Source organism: Schistocerca gregaria, chromosome 3, assembly GCF_023897955.1.
Source record: "Schistocerca gregaria isolate iqSchGreg1 chromosome 3, iqSchGreg1.2, whole genome shotgun sequence".
Taxonomy (NCBI): domain Eukaryota; kingdom Metazoa; phylum Arthropoda; class Insecta; order Orthoptera; family Acrididae; genus Schistocerca; species Schistocerca gregaria.
Window position 1 is genome coordinate 306,936,894 of NC_064922.1, and position 17,591 is coordinate 306,954,484.

The 17,591-nt window shown below is 42.6% G+C and overlaps 1 protein-coding gene across 1 annotated transcript in view; it reads right to left on the minus strand.

Annotated features, from left to right (window-relative positions):
• The window catches only part of LOC126354901 (uncharacterized), a 365,410-nt gene that overhangs the window by 279,617 nt on the left and 68,202 nt on the right, over nt 1–17,591 (minus strand). Inside the window, exon 5 of the mRNA XM_050004967.1 lies at nt 10,295–10,365. Within this exon, the coding sequence (XP_049860924.1) occupies nt 10,295–10,365 (71 nt within the window). The remainder of the gene's footprint in view (nt 1–10,294; nt 10,366–17,591) is intronic.

Sequence of the window (17,591 nt, forward strand, 5' to 3'; positions counted from 1 at the left end):
GGATCGGGTGCTGTACCATCCTCTGCGGATGGCATCATTTGGACACAGTGCAGAGGGGTATATGGTCAACACACCGCTTTGTCAGCCTTTGTCAGCTTTTCACGACTTTGGAGCAAGTGTTTCTCATTTCAGCGGATTTTCAATTAGCTTCACGATTCTGAACACATTCTCTTCCAGTCCTCTCAGCAAGGGAGTGTCCCTGTCATGACACAGATCTGAACCTGGGCCCACGGCCTAGCAGTCAGACCCACTCACTGTTCAACTATGGAAGCAAAGAAAGAGAATTGAGAATTAGGGTACAAACGAATGGTATAAGATTATGTAAAGTTTTTCTTTTATAGGTATTTGGTTTCGGGCTGTGCACTGCTTACACTTTGATTCTACTTTCCAAGAGGGAAGTAATCACAGGATGCATTGTCAAGGACACGGAAAAAATATCTTGGAATGTGCTAAACGAAATATGTATGTCCGTTCCAAAAGGAGGGGACTGAGAAATGATTGCCAGACGTTTTGGACTGTTATGGAATCTTCCGAAGCCGGCCGCGGTGGTCTCGCGGTTCTAGGCGCGCAGTCCGGAACCGTGCGACTGCTACGGTCGCAGGTTCGAATCCTGCCTCGGGCATGGATGTGTGTGATGTCCTTAGGTTAGTTAGGTTTAGGTAGTTCTAAGTTCTAGGGGACTAATGACCACAGCAGTTGAGTCCCATAGTGCTCAGAGCCATTTGAACCATTTTTGAATCTTCCGAACTGTGTTGACTTACTGGATAACAAGCCTGCTAGAATCGAAAAAATCGAGGAACAATGGTAAAACATACAAAATTTACGAATGATGACATTTGCTGTCTTAGTATCGCGTTGCATTGCCGATGGATTATTCAATGTGGTCGATATCTGCTCTTCTGGGAGGAATAGCATAAAAAGGGAGGAAAAGTATAAAATCCGTCAAACATATATATTAATTAACACGTATCTAATGGTCATCTTTTATGAAAAATGCACGTTTCCTTGTTTCTAATTAAATATGTACTGTCAATTATCGAAATTTTGTAAAATATTGTTTAAATTTTAAAAAATAGAAACTTATTAACAATCTTTTGTAAAACGTCGATAATTGGGGTTTTACATTTACAACAGAAACTGGAAATTTCTGCGTGATATCTAATTCAAAACAAGTTGCACAATTTTCTAAAAGAATGAAGATTATGTGTTCATCAGCATATATTTAATGCATTTTATATTTAAATATGTAGTTATTCGAGTTGAACGAAAAAATGACAAAAAAGCCATAGCGAGGTTCGAACCAGTGACCCATTGATTACCCGATAACCATTCCCTGGTAGCTCATGGAGTACGTACTGAAAGAAAAAAATCGCCTTAATGCTGATAAATTAAAGTTACTTGGAAAGCTTCAAGGTTGATTATCTTGAGATTTTTGAAAGTTGCACTAAACTGTTTTGGATTCTATTTTAGTTCTGAACTTCACGTACCTAACAAAAATCCGACTTCAGTGTGGTCTCCTTGTTCTCCCAAAAGCACGTTTGTTGTTGGCATCGACCTACAGCCACAACGAAACTGTCCTTCTGGACGAAGAGTGCAGCAGTTTCTACAGATACTGAATATTCCAGAATATACTAACATTAGAAACTAAAGATACTTCGACATTATTCCAGAAACGATAAATACCAAGTAACGAATAAATGCAAGTGGTCCTGTCTGAACCGGCTCCCGCAGTACGCCAGCCAGCGACAAGAGAATTTGACCTCATATTTCACGCGTAAGAAGCAATCAAGTATTTAACAACACATACAGGCTGTTATGTTCCATCCCCAGCTGTATTAACGTACGACTGGGATGATAGCCGCTTTCCGATTTATTTTGTGGCAGTTAAAACGTTGCCTTTATCACGCCATTCCTCAAAAAATTCTGGATAATATGAAAAGAATTTTTTCATACATCGTGTTGCGTTAATCTCATCATGAAGGAGAGCCTTGAGGAATTAGGAACGAATCAGGTTAGTCATTAATGGGCAGAAGTAACTAGAGCTGGCTACATCTGTAAAGTATATTAAAACAAATTATAACTAGCGCTAATCTACTCGAACTGATAATTCTGCTAATTACTTCTAGACTAGTTTATACACGATCCAGTCACATAACATGATATGGCTCAGGATCAACGTTTACGTGCAATAAGCACTCACAGACGTCATGTGGCAGCACTCACAGTGGAGGATAAAGAGTATCTAGGGAACGCAGAAAACGGTCCAGACATCGTTGTGTTGTGGAAATCGAGCGATTTATTTGACGCCCAAAAGGGCATGATCATTACCTTTCAGACCAGAGGTGGAAGCATTTCCGAAATGGCTAAGTTTGTGAACTGTTTGCATGTCACTGTGGTTAAATTACGAGGGTCACTCCAAAAGAAATGCACACTATTTTTTTAAAAAAAATTCTTCTTTCATTCTACATGTTTGAAAGTTTTACAGTGTGTAGATACATCCTTTAGGAACAATATTTTCATTTCTCCACATAATTTCCATCCGTCTCAACTGCCTTACGCCATCTTGGAACCAGCGCGTACGTACCCGCACGGTAAAATTCTGGACCAACCTGTTGGAGCCACTGTTTAGCAGCGTGCACAAGGGAGTCATCATCTTCAAACCTAGATCCACGAAGAGAGTCTTTCAGTTTCCCAAAGAGATGATAGTCGCTTAGAGCCAGGTCAGGACGACGGTTCAATCCCGCGTCCGGCCATCCTGATTTAGGTTTTCCGTGATTTCCCCCTGAGCAGCCATAGCGTACGGATCTCCGTACCGGCACGTTCACAGGAGCTCAGTCCGTCAGTTCACCTGATGGTGGCGACATGTATGATCACCGAAATATTGTGCCCGTTGGACACCGTAGACCGGCAGTACACCCGTGGATATTTTGAATATATGGGAATAATTTCTACATCTAGTATTGTGGCTATGAATGATGAATTCATCGCCGGCCGCGGTGGTCTTGCTGTTCTAGGCACGCAGTCCGGAACCGTGCGACTGCAACGGTCGCAGGTTCGAGTCCTGCCTCGGGCATGGATGTGTGTGATGTCCTTAGGTTAGTTAGGTTTAAGTAGTTCTAAGTTCTAGGCGACTGATGACCACAGCAGTTGAGTCCCATAGTGCTCAGAGCCATTTGAACCATTTTTGATGAATTCATCCTAAATCAATCTTGTGGTCATCATTAGGGAGCACAAGTAAAGCCACGTAAGTGTAAGAACCGATAGGTGTCTGAAACGGCATCTGCAAGATTTTGGTTACCAGTTATACGGTACACAATACTCTTATTGTTCACTTCTGTAAAATAAATACTTTTTCGCCCTAGCTACAATGCCCAGAAGACAATGCCATAGAACAGACGTTGTTGAAATGTGTGTGAAATCTTATGGGACCTAACTGCTAAGGTCATCAGTCCCTACGCTTACACACTACTTAACCTAAATTATCCTAAGGACAAACACACACAGCCATGCCCGAGGGATGACTCGAACCTCCGTCGGGACCAGCCGCACAGTCCATGACAGTAGCGCCCTAGACCGCTCGGCTAATCCCGCGCGGGTCATGGAACAGAACTGAAGGTCAACACAGTGATAGAGATTATAAGTACAAATCAGTTGGCACTGAGCTATTTGGTTAATTTATCCACATGCTGGCGCCACTTCAGTGTACTATCCACCTGGATGAGCAGAAACTTCACACATGATGCTTCATCCGTTGTATGCCCAGTAATCTATATTTTTGGTGTCAATAAGTCAATTTTATTTTTTTAGAATTTCTTAATACGAGGTTCTACAATATTAAGGATTAAGGTTTTAGCTAGGAATCTGTTATAAGCCTCTACCATCATTCTCCTGGTTGTGTCTGGAATTGATGTGTTTGGATCTTTTAGCAATACACTCCTGTCATCATGAAACATTATAGTTTGACAGGCGACCTCGAATGTCCCAAGAAAATCATTTATGTGGACCATCAACAGTACTAAACCTTGTGGCACATCATTTTTACGATATCCCACTCTGAATTTAATTTCATTGCTGTTGTATCATTTGTTAATGTGACTCTCAATTTTCTGTTATTAAGATATGGTTCCACACATGCCAGAGAAAGACCTTTAAAGCTATACCATTTCAGTTTCCCAAGAAGTGCCTTATGATACATAAAGCTTAAGACTTTGGCAAGATGACAAAAAACGGCAACGAGGTAATTTTTGTTGTTTCATTCACTAAGAAGACGTACTGGAACGTAATGGTTCCCAAGTTTTTTAATATAAAAACTCTTAATGATTTTTAAATAAAACCAACCTTATCAAGATTCCACATCTTTACTCTTAATGTCTGCATATTTCTCAACATAACCACCCTTGATACCAAACAAGACATCAGTTTATTGATACTATCACTGCAGAAAGTTAGACTTTGTTCACGGAGCGACAACGTCTCCTTCAGCGCTTCATCCCTGTCAAAGTTAGTGGTCGAACGTGTTCTTTACGATTTGGAAACAGATCAAGATCAGATGGAGCCAAGTCGGTGTTGTATTAAGGATGCACGATGTTGCAGATAACGCAGCTGATGTATGTGGTCTCGCATTGTTATGCTGAATGGGAGGATGCTCGATGTGTGGACGAACTCTTGGAATTTGATACTCGATTATAGCGCGCATTTCTCTCACACCGACGTAGTTGCGTTACACACAGCCATGTTACTCGGTATACTTCGGAGCCCTCGACCGGCAGAGGGCTGCTAATATGTAGGGTTGGGTTGTTTGGGGAAGGAGACCAGACAGCGAGGTCATCGGTCTCATCGGATTAGGGAAGGACGGGGAAGGAAGTCGGCCGTGCCCTTTCAAAGGAACCATCCCGGCATTTGACTGGAGCGATTTAGGGAAATCACGGATAACCTAAATCAGGATGGCCGGACGCGGGATTGAACCGTCGTCCTCCCGAATACGAGTCCAGTGTCTAACCACTGCGCCACCTCGCTCCCTAGTATGTAGACATGAAGAATGAAGACGTGGAATGTTAATATCATGTATTTTATTTAAAAAGCTTGAAGAGGTTTCACATAAAAAATCCGGTAGTATTACTTTTCAGCACGCCCTCGTAGAACTGAGTTAATCAAATCTTACATTACCTTCCCAGCAGAGAGGCATTTACGAAATCCAAACTCGACTCCTGTTAAGAATTTATTCTTGGAAAAATGGCCGTGTATTTTACATCCATACTCTCAAATCATTTTCAAATGCATGGCAGGAAGTACTTACCATCGTATCAAATTATTACAGTTTTTCCCGTTCCATTCTTTTATGGAGAGAGCTTGGGAAGAATGCCTGTTTAAATTACTTTAAGAATGTTGAAATTAATCTAATCTTGCCCTAAGGATCCCGACGGCAATGGTATATTATGGCTGTAGTGTATTACTAGACTAACCATTTAAAGCCGAGACCTGAAACTTTGTAAATAGGCTTTTTCGGGATAGTTTACGCCTCTCTCTTAAAGAGTGTCAGTTCAGTTTCTTCAACATCTCTGTGACGGTCTCCCACGGATCGAACAAACCTTCAACCATTCGTGATGCCTTGCTTTGTATTCGTTTAATTTCCCCCGTTGATCCTATTTGGTAGAACTGCCACACACTTTGTAAGTAGCCTGTTAGTATGTTGGCGGCGTTATAGACTGTGTTAATATCGCTGACAGCGCTCTGCACCCTCGGCAAGAGATTCTGTGGTTGGACTAGCAGTAAGCGAGTGGATAGAGATGCGTATGGACAAGTTTTTTCGTAGTGGAAATTCTGTGTTAGTAGGAGACGCGATGTAAAGGGAGATGAAATTTCTTATAAGGGAAGATGCAAGGAAAGGTGGAACTGGATGTCACATGAATAAGGTAAAATTTTCTAAATACATTGTTTGCTCTTCAATGAAACCTTTCTTTTGCTAACCATATGCCTCCTAGTAGTTAGAGTCTATAGTAGTTAGAATCCTAGTGAGCCTTGAGCAGCCGCTGGTGAAGTATCAGTGCAGTAGCGAGTGCGCATAATTAGCTTTCATTTTTGTTTTGTAGTTTGACTTTTAAATTCCTCCCGAGTGTTTGTGCGCTTCCATATTTAATTACAGCATATTCTCGTATTTTGGAGGAGTAATATTGCTTATATATAACCGTAGAGTATAAATTCGCGGAGTTGTTAGTCAGATGTTTGTTTTGGACAGCCAGTGCGCTTTTGACACTGTTCAGTGAGCCTTGAGCAGCCGCTGGTGAAGTATCAGTATAGCAGCACTGCAGTAGCGAGTCGCATATTTAGCTTTCATATTTGTTTTTTAGTTTGATTCTTAATTTCTTTCCGAGTGTTTGTGCGCTTGCCTGTTTAATTAGATAAAATCCTTATGTATTCTCGTATTTGAGAGGAGTACTATTGCTTACCGGTAGCCGTAGAGTATAAATTAGCGGAGTCGTTAGATATTAGCAGTAGGATGGATAGGGTATGTGCGTACTGTGTGCGGGCGCAGGAGGAGCTGGCTGCGGTTGGGGAGCAGCTGAGTGTGCTGTTGGCCACGGTCAGCCGCCGCCTTCAGGCTATTGTCTCGAGGTGCAGCGACGGCGGAGGGTCTGGCGCGTCGCTTGTGCAGGCGGCCTTGCCTGCGGCTATCGAGCGTACGAGGTGCAGTCATCTGCAAGCAGTTGCTCACGTCGGCACCAATGATGCCTGTCGCTTGGGTTCTGAGGCGATCCTCAGTTTTTACAAGCGGCTGGCGGATTTGATGAAGACCGCTGGTCTCGCACGCATCGTTCCCAGAGTGGATCGGGGTCCTTTGGTTTGGGGCCGAGTAGAGGGTCTCAACCAGAGGCTTCGTCGACTCTGTGGCGGTCTTGTCTGCAGATTTCTAGACTGTTGATAGTTGAGTGACTGTAGGAGGATACAAGATGACTTGGACAGGATTTGTGATTGGTGTAAAGAATGGCAGCTATCTCTAAATATAGATAAATGTAAATTAATGCAGATGAATAGGAAAAAGAATCCTGTAATGTTTGAATACTCCATTAGTAGTGTAGCACTTGACACAGTCACGTCGATTAAATATTTGGGCGTAACATCGCAAAGCGATATGAAGTGGGACAAGCATGTAATGGCAGTTGTGGGGAAGGCGGATAGAAGTCTTCGGTTCATTGGTAGAATTTAGCGACGATGTGGTTCATCTGTAAAGGAGACCGCTTATAAAACACTAATACGACCTATTCTTGAGTACTGCTCGAGCGTTTGGGATCCCTATCAGGTCGGATTGAGGGAGGACAAAGAAGCAATTCAGAGACGGGCTGCTAGATTTGTTACTGGCAGGTTTGATTATCACGCGAGTGTTACGGAAATGCTTCAGGAACTCGGGTGGGAGTCTCTAGAGGAAAGGAGGCGTTCTTTTCGTGAATCGCTACTGAGGAAATTTAGAGAACTAGCATTTGAGGCTGACTGCAGTACAATTTTACGGCGGCCAACTTACATTTCGCGGAAAGACCACAAAGATAAGATAAGAGAGATTAGGGCTCGTACAGAGGCATGTAGGCAGTCATTTTTCCCTCGTTCTGTTTGGGAGTCGAACAGGGAGAGAAGATGCTAGTTGTGGTACCAGGTACCCTCCGCCACGCATCGTATGGTGAATTGCGGAGTATGTATGTAGATGTAGATCCTTTTATATAGCTGGCTGTTGTTTCTACTTGCTGTAATTCAATAAATGGTTCAAATGGCTCTGAGCGCTATGGGACTTATCATCAGAGGTCACCAGTCCCCTAAAACTTAGAACCACTTAAACCTAACTAACCTAAGGACATCACACACATCCATGCCTGAGGCAGGATTCTAACCTGCGACCGCAGCAGCAGCGCGGTTCCGGACTCAAACGCCTAGAACCGCTCAGCTACACAGCTGGTTCAAAATCACTGCTGTAATTGCTGTAGTTAGTTTTATGAAAATTTTCTGTGAGGTAAGTGACTTGTGAAAAAGAATGGGGATTCCACTATCGGGATTCGTGACTGAAATGAGATTAGGCAATTAACAGAGCTGGAGGTAGTTCCATATTTCTTTAATTTCATATTTTTTGGATTTGTATTACTCTTAGGATTTCTTGCAATTCAGGGCTATTCTTTTATCTTAATTATTGGAAGTCGCGTTGTCAATGTATAGCAGTCAGGTTCCATTGGGCTTGTATATTGTGGGTAATGAAGGAATTGGTTAAGAATGAGTGGCCTTTGTAAGGGAAAATCCTGTTGGTTGGTGCTTAGAAAAAAAAATAAAAATTAAAGACTTAGTTTTAACTTGAGTAATATTCTATTGACAGATCGCATGAGTGATTTGTAAGCAACCTTCTCTGTAGACTGATTGTATTTCCCCAGTATTCTACCAATAAACCGAAGTTTACCACCTGCTTTACCTACGACTGAGCCTATGTGCTCATTTCATTTCATACCCCTTCAAAGTGTTACCCCCATGTATTTGTACGAGATAACCGATTCCATTTGTGACTCATTGTTATTTTGTGAATGGTCCAGTTTTATGTTTCTGAAGATTTAAAGCAAGTTGGCAGTATCTGACTTGGCTGAATATTTGTGCAGCGTCTTTCAGACATTACTTGATAGCAGATAACTGTATCATCTGCGAAACGTTTGAGGTTACTATTAGTACTATTTTCAAGGTCATTAATATACAACATGAACATCAAGGGTCCCAAAACACCTCCATGGAGCACAGCCGAAGTTACTTCTACATCTGTCGACGGCTCTCCATCCAATACATCACACTGCGTCCTCCACACCCAAACGGTCCTCAATCCAGTCACAAATTTCACTTAATATCCCGTATGATAGCACTTTTGATAATAAGCGTGGATGTGGTACAGAGTCAAATGCTTTTCGGATATCGAGAAATACTGCCTCTGCCTGACAGGCTTGATCCAAAGCTTTCAGTATGTTCAAAATGGTTCAAATGGCTCGAAGCACTATGGGACTTAACATCTGAGGTCATCAGTCCCCTAGACTTAGAACTACTTAAACCTAACTAACATAAGGACATCACACACATCCATGCCAGAGGCCGGATTCGAGCCTGCGAACGTAGGAACAGCGTGGTTCCTGACTGAAGCGCCTAGAACCGCTCGGCCACAACGGCCGGCTTTCAGTACGTCATGTGAGAAATATGGGCATTGGGTTTTACATGATGGTTGGCGTGGAAGAGACCTCATTACGTTTGAGCTGAGAATATGTTGAAATATTCTACAACAAACTGATTTCAAAGCTATTGGGCGATAGTTCTGTGGCTCACTTCTGCTACCATTCTTGTAGTTGGGTGTGACCTGTGCTTCCTCCCAACTTCCGGGTACGGTGTATATTGTGTGAAGGATCTACGATACATTATAGTTAAAAGAGTAGAAGTCAGTATACAGTCTGATAGAAATTCCACTGAGCCCTCGAGCATTGTTCATTTTTAATGATTTCAACTGATTCTCAACACCACCTACATTAATACTAATTTCATTCATCTTTTCAGTGGTACAAGGATTTAATTGGGGCAATTCTCCTGAGTTTTGCAGAGGAACGTTTGAAAACGGAGTTCAGCATTTTGTTAATTTCGATAATTTCTGTCTTACAAAATGGATAAACCCAGGCTAAATTGTAGAGTGTAAAATTTACTGTGTCATTGTTTTCCTACATTTTCTTTGCACAGTGTCAATGCTCTGGCGACTGTAGTGTGCATGTTTAGTGACTGACTATGCAACCATTCTTACGACATTCCCTGTAATTTTTACGTATTTTACGTTACAGTCTTAACGCTGTTGTACCTTGAAGCCATGGGTATCAATAAGTTCATGATTTTTAATGTTATTTATAGTACCATTGTTAGTATTATTTATTGTATTACATTTAAGTAATTTTTATATTATTGCACGCCACTTTTCATTTCTCCAACTTATACCTGAAGATGATCAGCTAGTCAGTTCAAAACTGATTGCCATTAATAAGAAAGAGTCGGCCGCTGTGGCCGAGCGGTTCTAGGCGCTTCAGTCTGGAATCACGCGACCGCTACGGCCACAGGTTCGAATCCTGTCTCGGGCATGGATGTGTGTGATGTCCTTAGGTTAGTTAGGTTAAATAGTTCTAAGTTCTAGGGGACTGATGACCTGAACCATTTTGAATGAGAAAGAATTTAAAAAGTGATTATACCGATGATGTTATTCATTCAATGTGTTTTCAGCTACTACTTATGAAATCAAACTTCAAGGACTTACCTGAAAACAGCCTCCACCCATCTTCTTCTTGGTTGAGTGAAGGAACTCGTTTGGTAGTCCTAAAGCCTTAGCTGAAAGAAACGGAAACGGAATCTGTAACTATTAGATATATGTTGTCCTCAGTGCTTAACAGTTTCCAGGATATAAACATATATTATGTTATAGTTTCGTTAATTACAGCATTCGACATGAAAGATTCACCATGCACCCACATAGAACAATAACGAGCTACATTCACAAGGGAAACTCCCCATCGCATCATCCCTCTTTAGGTTTAGTGGTAAGAAGGCTCAGTGGACAGCCCGTCAAAAATTGAAGACATATGAAGCATCAAAACAGGAAGAAGGTGTACTGGACTGTGAAAAAAGCAAAATAGAAATAGTGAAAGCTCCCAAAACAAGAAGTGCGTGAAGCTGGATAGATAAATGGTGTCGTGGTCAAGTGGTTCAGGTGTTGGACTCTGAAGCTGGCGAGCCGTATTCAGACCTCCGTCATGCCTTTTTTCCGCTGTTCTCTTTATTCAAATTTGTGCTCTGTCGTGGTGCAACGTCCGTTAGCAACACCGAGGTGTAAGGTAGGGACCGCTAATGTCAGTTGGTTCTGCATAACTACACTATTAGCAGCCTAAATGAAGTGGCCTTCATATGGGAACCGCAAACGTTTGATGACAAGTCAACCGAATCCTCCATCGGAAAACACGTCTGGTGTGTCATACACGACATTAGTGACAGTACGTGTGTCGCATGATGGGAATCTTGTTATGTTATCGACGCACCTATTTTCTTCGGCTGGCCTCTTTGATCGGTTAGGTGTTCGTATGAATGTGAATGTGGTCATCCCCAAGGAAATGATGAAAACATATTAGCTTATCCCTTAAGCTAGTCCGCCACCGTGGCTGATTGGACAGCACACTAGCTTGTTATGCCGGGGGGCCCTGGGTCGATTCTTGGCTGGGTTGAAGATTTTCTCCACTCAGGGACTGGGTATCTGTGTGGGTTGTCATCATCATTTCATCCTTATCGACGCGCAAGTCGCCGAAGTGGCGTCACCTCAAAAGATTTGCACTAGGCGATCGCGTCTACCCGCTGGGAGGCTCTCGCCACGACATTTCATTTCATCTCCTAAGCTGCAACAAACGAACGCAACAGTTTTACAATCACACAGTTTCTCTGCGCTCTGTCAAAACACGCATTTTTAACGTTTTGAAGCTGCTATCCGTTTTGGAAGTCTTGACTACTGAATTCCTTTGTTATAACATAGTTCACACCCGTTATTTGTTGTTTTCATTTCTGTGAAACGTCTCGTGGTACCTCCTCTGCTCCCACTATTCATCACATTTACTTACGACGCTAACGTATTCTTACCACATGACTCATATACTGTAACCAATGCATAGTATGGTGCTCTGTATTGCACTTCTTCTCTTGGACTGTTCACTGTTCCTTTTTTTTCTTTTTTTTTCTTAGTCCAGTACACCTTCTTCCTGTTTTCATGCATGATTTGTGTTCAGTTTTTGACGGGCTGTTCACTGGGTCCTCTTACCACTAAATCTGAGAGGTGTGTGATGGGAAGTTTCCTTTGTCAGAACAGTAGGTATAAGAGATACCTAAGAGCACTGCATCTGCGTAGCGAAGCTGAGTGAGCGGCAGTCGATCCACATCACCCGCTTTCTACGCGGTTTCTCCTCAGTGAATCACTCGTTTTCCACGCAGTTTAGCCTCAGTCTCCTTCGCGCAGGTGAGCACTCGCTGATTGCCACCGAACAGACTAAGGCCGTCGGCACTCTGACCACGCATTCATACGTTAACGTTGACCTTGCCGAGTTTCTGACGTCATAATACGGAGAAAGCACGTCGGCGAGTCTTTCCGAACGTGCCGAGCAATATCTAGCATGACAGATATTCTGAACGTGCGTTTCAAAGTAGACCAATGAGATGGAGGAACGCCGCCTAGGTCACATGACGACATCTCCCTTCAGTACAGACGCGCGAGACGCCATATTGTCTTTTAGTTGAAGTTCTTACGTTTATACGTCGTTTCTGAGCACCGCCAGATTGAAGATCTCTATAAAATACGGCATCAGTTGTACAATTTTCGTAATTTCCAAGAATGATTGCCTATCGAAGTCGCGGGGTCAAAACGATACATATCGATCGTGTGATTGTAAATCGATCATGCAACTCTGGTGGCGGGCGTTATGAGTATGTTTACGGTGGTCACTACAGCAACGACAAAAGAAGAGCGTTACAAAAATACTTGAAATTACAAAGGAGACAACTTACCTTACTTGTCGTCGGTGTTGTCATGTGAAAGTCCATGTGATGTGTATGCTACAGGAACAATTCCCTTTTTGCCATAGCCTGGGTAAACTCTGCCAGTATCGCGCAAAAATATGGATAGAGTGTCAGATGTGTTAACTTTTCCCTGCAAACGTAAGTCGCTCAAATATCGGTACTGAAACAAGTGTAGTTCGTCCCTTTGCCAAAACAAGTATAGTTCGTCCCTTTGTCCTGGACGCCCTTCTCTTTTAATGGAAGGCTTCACAGACTTCCATAGCATCTCGATGTTCTGCGTGTGCACACTGGGGTCATGAGAAGACACGAACTCTACAGAGTGGGTGACGAACTCGTGCACGAATCTTTCTGCTTTGAGTGTCTTACAGGACTGAAATCCGTCTGTAATGACTTTACTACCAGGCAGTATGAAGTACTTTATCAGATGCACTAAAGTGACTTTGTCGCTGGACAATACTGTGACAACGAAACACTTCCGGGACTCTCGTTCTATTCCACCAAATACCCAAATATGATCGATTTCACTCTTTGAAGGTCGTCCTCCATGGTTCTTCTTCTTGCTATGTGATTCGTTCACTTCAACAACTTTACTCAGTCCACCAATAGGGTACACTGTAATTCATCAACACCACATAATACACTTCTCTGCACACGATAGTAGCGAAGAAACGTCAATAACATCAGACATCCCACTCACTACCGTCATAAATCGTCTACGTTTCTCCAGCGACTCACAAATAATTCGCGGACATATGTAATTTAGAGCAAGAGATAAAATTGACAGTCACAAATAATTGATCATAACATCCGCCACCAGAGTCACATGATCAATTTATAGTTGCACGTTCGATATGTATCGTTTGGACACTGCGACTTCGATAGGCAATCATTCTTGGAAATTACCACAATTTGTTGCAATAAAATGAAGGGAAACGTCGTACTGGTGAGTAGAGAATTATTATGATTTGTATATTATGGACGTCCTCCGATTCAGGGCAACGACACATTAAGGTCCAACAAAAACGCATTGTTTTCGGTACAGTTTGTTGAACTCAAATGTCAGTTAATAACACATCTACGATTAAAGCCTCCAGGATATGATAAGATGCAAAGTATGGTTTCATATCACTTGTGGGCTGTGTAGCACAATGAGCACTGGTGCGGAATTATAAGGTAACATTTGATGTGTTGTTGGTTCGCGTCCAACGGACTTGGAATTCTTTTTCATCTAACCTTCACTTTTTCTAATAGGTCCTGAACTTTCGTATTGGTTTATTAGAACTACATTCTGCAATATCTGTTGTTATGTAAATGTAAGTGTGCTCTTGCTGAAGAGTGAGTTTATTTGATTAGCTTTATCTACAAGACAACTTGTACTACTTGCAGTAAAATATTTTTCACTTCGTTTCAAGTTTTGTATTTCACTTGTTTTAAAGAGCCAACTACTGAATAGGAACAGTGTTCAATTAAGAATAATCTTAGGGCTTCACTAAAGAGTGAGAAAAATATAATAACCATTATCTTATGTGAACAACTAGTGTAAATTTGAATTACACTAGTTCTTTTTCCTTTATTGTTATTTCATCCCACTTGCCCCATACGTGCTTATGAGGTGAGATGTCAGCAGTACAATGTTCCACTCATCAGCCAAGTGAATTAAAAAATATATAATGAGAATTGGAAACAAAATATGGAGCTGTTTATTTTCAATTAAAAATCAAAGATGTACTGTTAAAACCTAAAATATTTACATTAACGAAGAACACATCGAAAGAAGGTGAAATTCTGATCAAAAAACTCCTCAAGAATTGCACTTTCACTTAAAATCGACGGATCTGCCCAAGGTGAGAAGTATTGTCGGAGAGGAGAGAGTGTTCCTTAGGGGCGAGGGAAGTGGACAAAAACATATGGATCTGTAGCAGAAAAACTATGGAGATGACAGGCAAGAGTTGGGGTGGATAGTGGGAAACACAGTCGGTGGAAAAGACAGAGGGTAACGAGTAGTGTGTTATGTGAGCAGGGCGGTGGCTATAAGACCAAAAGGATGATGATGAATGAAAAGGGAAAGGGTGAGAGGGGTCCTCATGTGGAGAGGGTTAGGTGGGGAATTGTTAAAGTTGGTTGCAGGGATAAATATTGGGGAAGATCTCATTGTCTGGGAGAGGAAGTTGGTTGAAGTTACATTGGGGTAGGATATGGAGTGTGTATAGGTGTGTAGCTCCAGGAATGGAGGGATGTTTATGGCGGCGTGGCAGCATACCATGGTTGGTGTTCAGAGTGGAGACAATAGGGTGACTGGAATCTAGTTTGCAGATAGTATAAGAGAGGTGTGGGTTTTGAATATGGATGAGGAAGGGTGAGAATTTGATGAGATAGTAGAGAATCCACGTGACTGAAGATAAATGGATGTGAAAAGGAGATAGAGTGATTGGCGTTCAAGAATTTGGAGATACTCATAGAACTTTGGTGGGGCGTAGAGCCATGCAACATTTGCATAGCAGAGGATGGGTTGGATCGGGGTTTTGTAGATACGGAGAATAGTAGATGGGTGTAATGCACAAGTTCGGCGTGTTAGTAGTTTTACTCTGTTGTGAGCTTTCTGTTGGATGATTAGTAAATCAGGTTCCCACGTTAGTTTCCAGTTGAGGGTTCCAAGATATTCTACTGGCTGGTCATCAGAGGAGAAACTGGGATGGAAGCCACACTGGTTAATGGGAAGAAGATGGTGTTGGCTGAAGTGTTAATGCATCCATATCAGAGAGGATGGATTTGAAGACTTTGCTAAACACTGAGATGTGGCAGACAGGGCAGTGGGAGAAGGTATCAGTAGGAGGTTTGTGGGGTTTGAAGAAACATAGTATTTTGGATGTTTTCGATTGTTGAGGATACTAACCTGTGGAGGTACTAGTGGTGTAAAGGGTTGCAAGAATGATGAGAAAGGAGAGGATGTATTCCTTGAGGTGTCAATATGTAATGCAGTTATGACCAGGGGAAGTGTCGCGTTTTTTGTGGAGTACTTGTTTTACGTTACTTGCTGTAATTGTTGTACTGATCTTTTTGTGTCAAACCCACACTCAAATGGGGATCTTTTTTCCGGATCATTGTTTAATTTCTGTTTGTGTTATGTTGTCCCAAATACTGAAAGCTGGGAGCGAGCGGTGTACAGGTGTATTTGTACGTTTATGGATGGTAAGAAAAAGTGAGTAATCAAACTGTAGTCATCAGGGATGGAGATGACGTAAGACAAACAGGATGCAAAATGGTTATCTTTGCTCAAGTTACCAGGTAAGGGATGGTTATCATGGAGAAGCAAATAGTAAGGTATGGGGTTATTGTCAGTGAGTCAACGGAATGCTTTCAAGTATCCTGAAGAGTTAATGGGAAGTTTAGCGCTGAGTGTGGTCATGCCTGGCGCCAGTCCCAGCGGATTTTTCCATTTAATAAATTACTAATATATCTCTGTATTTGCCAGTGGCATATGAATGTATCCCAGTCATGGATCTGAAAAAAGGAGCAGTACGTACAATGGGATATTCAGAAGAGTACTGTGATTTGAGAGTGGGGTGCTGAGGATATAAGGTCTTGGTAGGAATGTGGGTGGATATAGCGTCTGACAAGGTCTGCTGCAAGAATGATGTGCCATGAGGGAAGAACAGGGGATGGCTTCCAATCCAGGTTTCTATGGATTCCCAGTAGGTACTCTAGTTGGTATGGGAGATGGATAACTCTTGGATGGAGACTGGGATGGAGGCACAGGGACGAAGTTGTGTGTACGAGATGATGAGGATTACAGGAAGGTGGGCACTTCCAGTCGGATACATGACTTTTGCAGCGAGGTGTCTGAGGAGGTTGGGAGATGCTACGATGACAGTGGGAGTGGTGATGCTTTCAGGATGGGTGTGGTGTGGGATGGGAACAATTTCACCAAGCCAGGAGTCCATAAACTGATGCCACCATTGGAGTTCTGCAAGGGATATTGATGCTGAGGTCTGTGGCAATAATATAAGTGGGAAAGATAGAAGCTATGTGGGCGAAGAAGTAATAGGGAATGGGTTGATTAGTTCAGATGTAGATGGTGGCACAGACAGTGGTTAATATTTGGAAAAAGAGGTGAGAATAAGGTGCTTGGTGGAAGTATTCTATAAAGGTTGTGGCCTAACGGGGATACCATGTATGGTATGTACAAGTCTCTTGGTTTGGTTGTTTGGTTTGGGGAAGGAGACCAGACAGCGAGGTCATCGGTCTCATCGGATTAGGGAAGGACGGGGAAGGAAGTCGGCCGTGCCCTTTGAAAGGAACCATCCCGGCATTTGCGTGGAGCGATTTAGGGAAATCACGGAAAACCTAAATCAGGATGGCCGGACGTGGCATTGAACCGTCGTCGTCCCGAATGCGAGTCCAGTGTCTAACCACTGTGCCACCTCTCTCGGTACAAGTCTCATATGTCTGAACATTCAGTAGCATGGTGAACTCAGCATGCTCAGTTTTGACATCCAAAGGCATGCGATGTGCCAACGCTTTAAGGAAACATGGCAGTTAGCTTAATCACAATGCAGGGCGAGAAGTGTGGAAGTGCAGCGAGCCTGTGCATGCTACACCTTCATAGCCTGTACTCATCCGTGTGGTTACACAAACTGTGCACAATGTATATACGCTCTCTCTCTCTCTCTCTCCCTCTCTCGCACATCGTGTGGTATCACGTATCAATACCAGCCCACAGGTGTCAAGGTTGGCAGTGGAATTGAAAGTTTGCTGATAGCAGTCACACAGGATGAAGCAGACCAAATGGTGAACGCTCACTGAGCCAGATCTCCAGCAGGCCCATACTGCGGGTAATATAGGACAGCCGATGGCAGCTTTGCAGCCCACTTTCACTCGCAGACCCTTCACTATGTGATGCTACGCAGAGGCAACCTGGTCGCAGCATGAACTCCATCATTTGTGCTTTAGTACAGAAAGCCTCACCTTCGTTGAAATTGGAATAGCTACAATATTTGAAATGA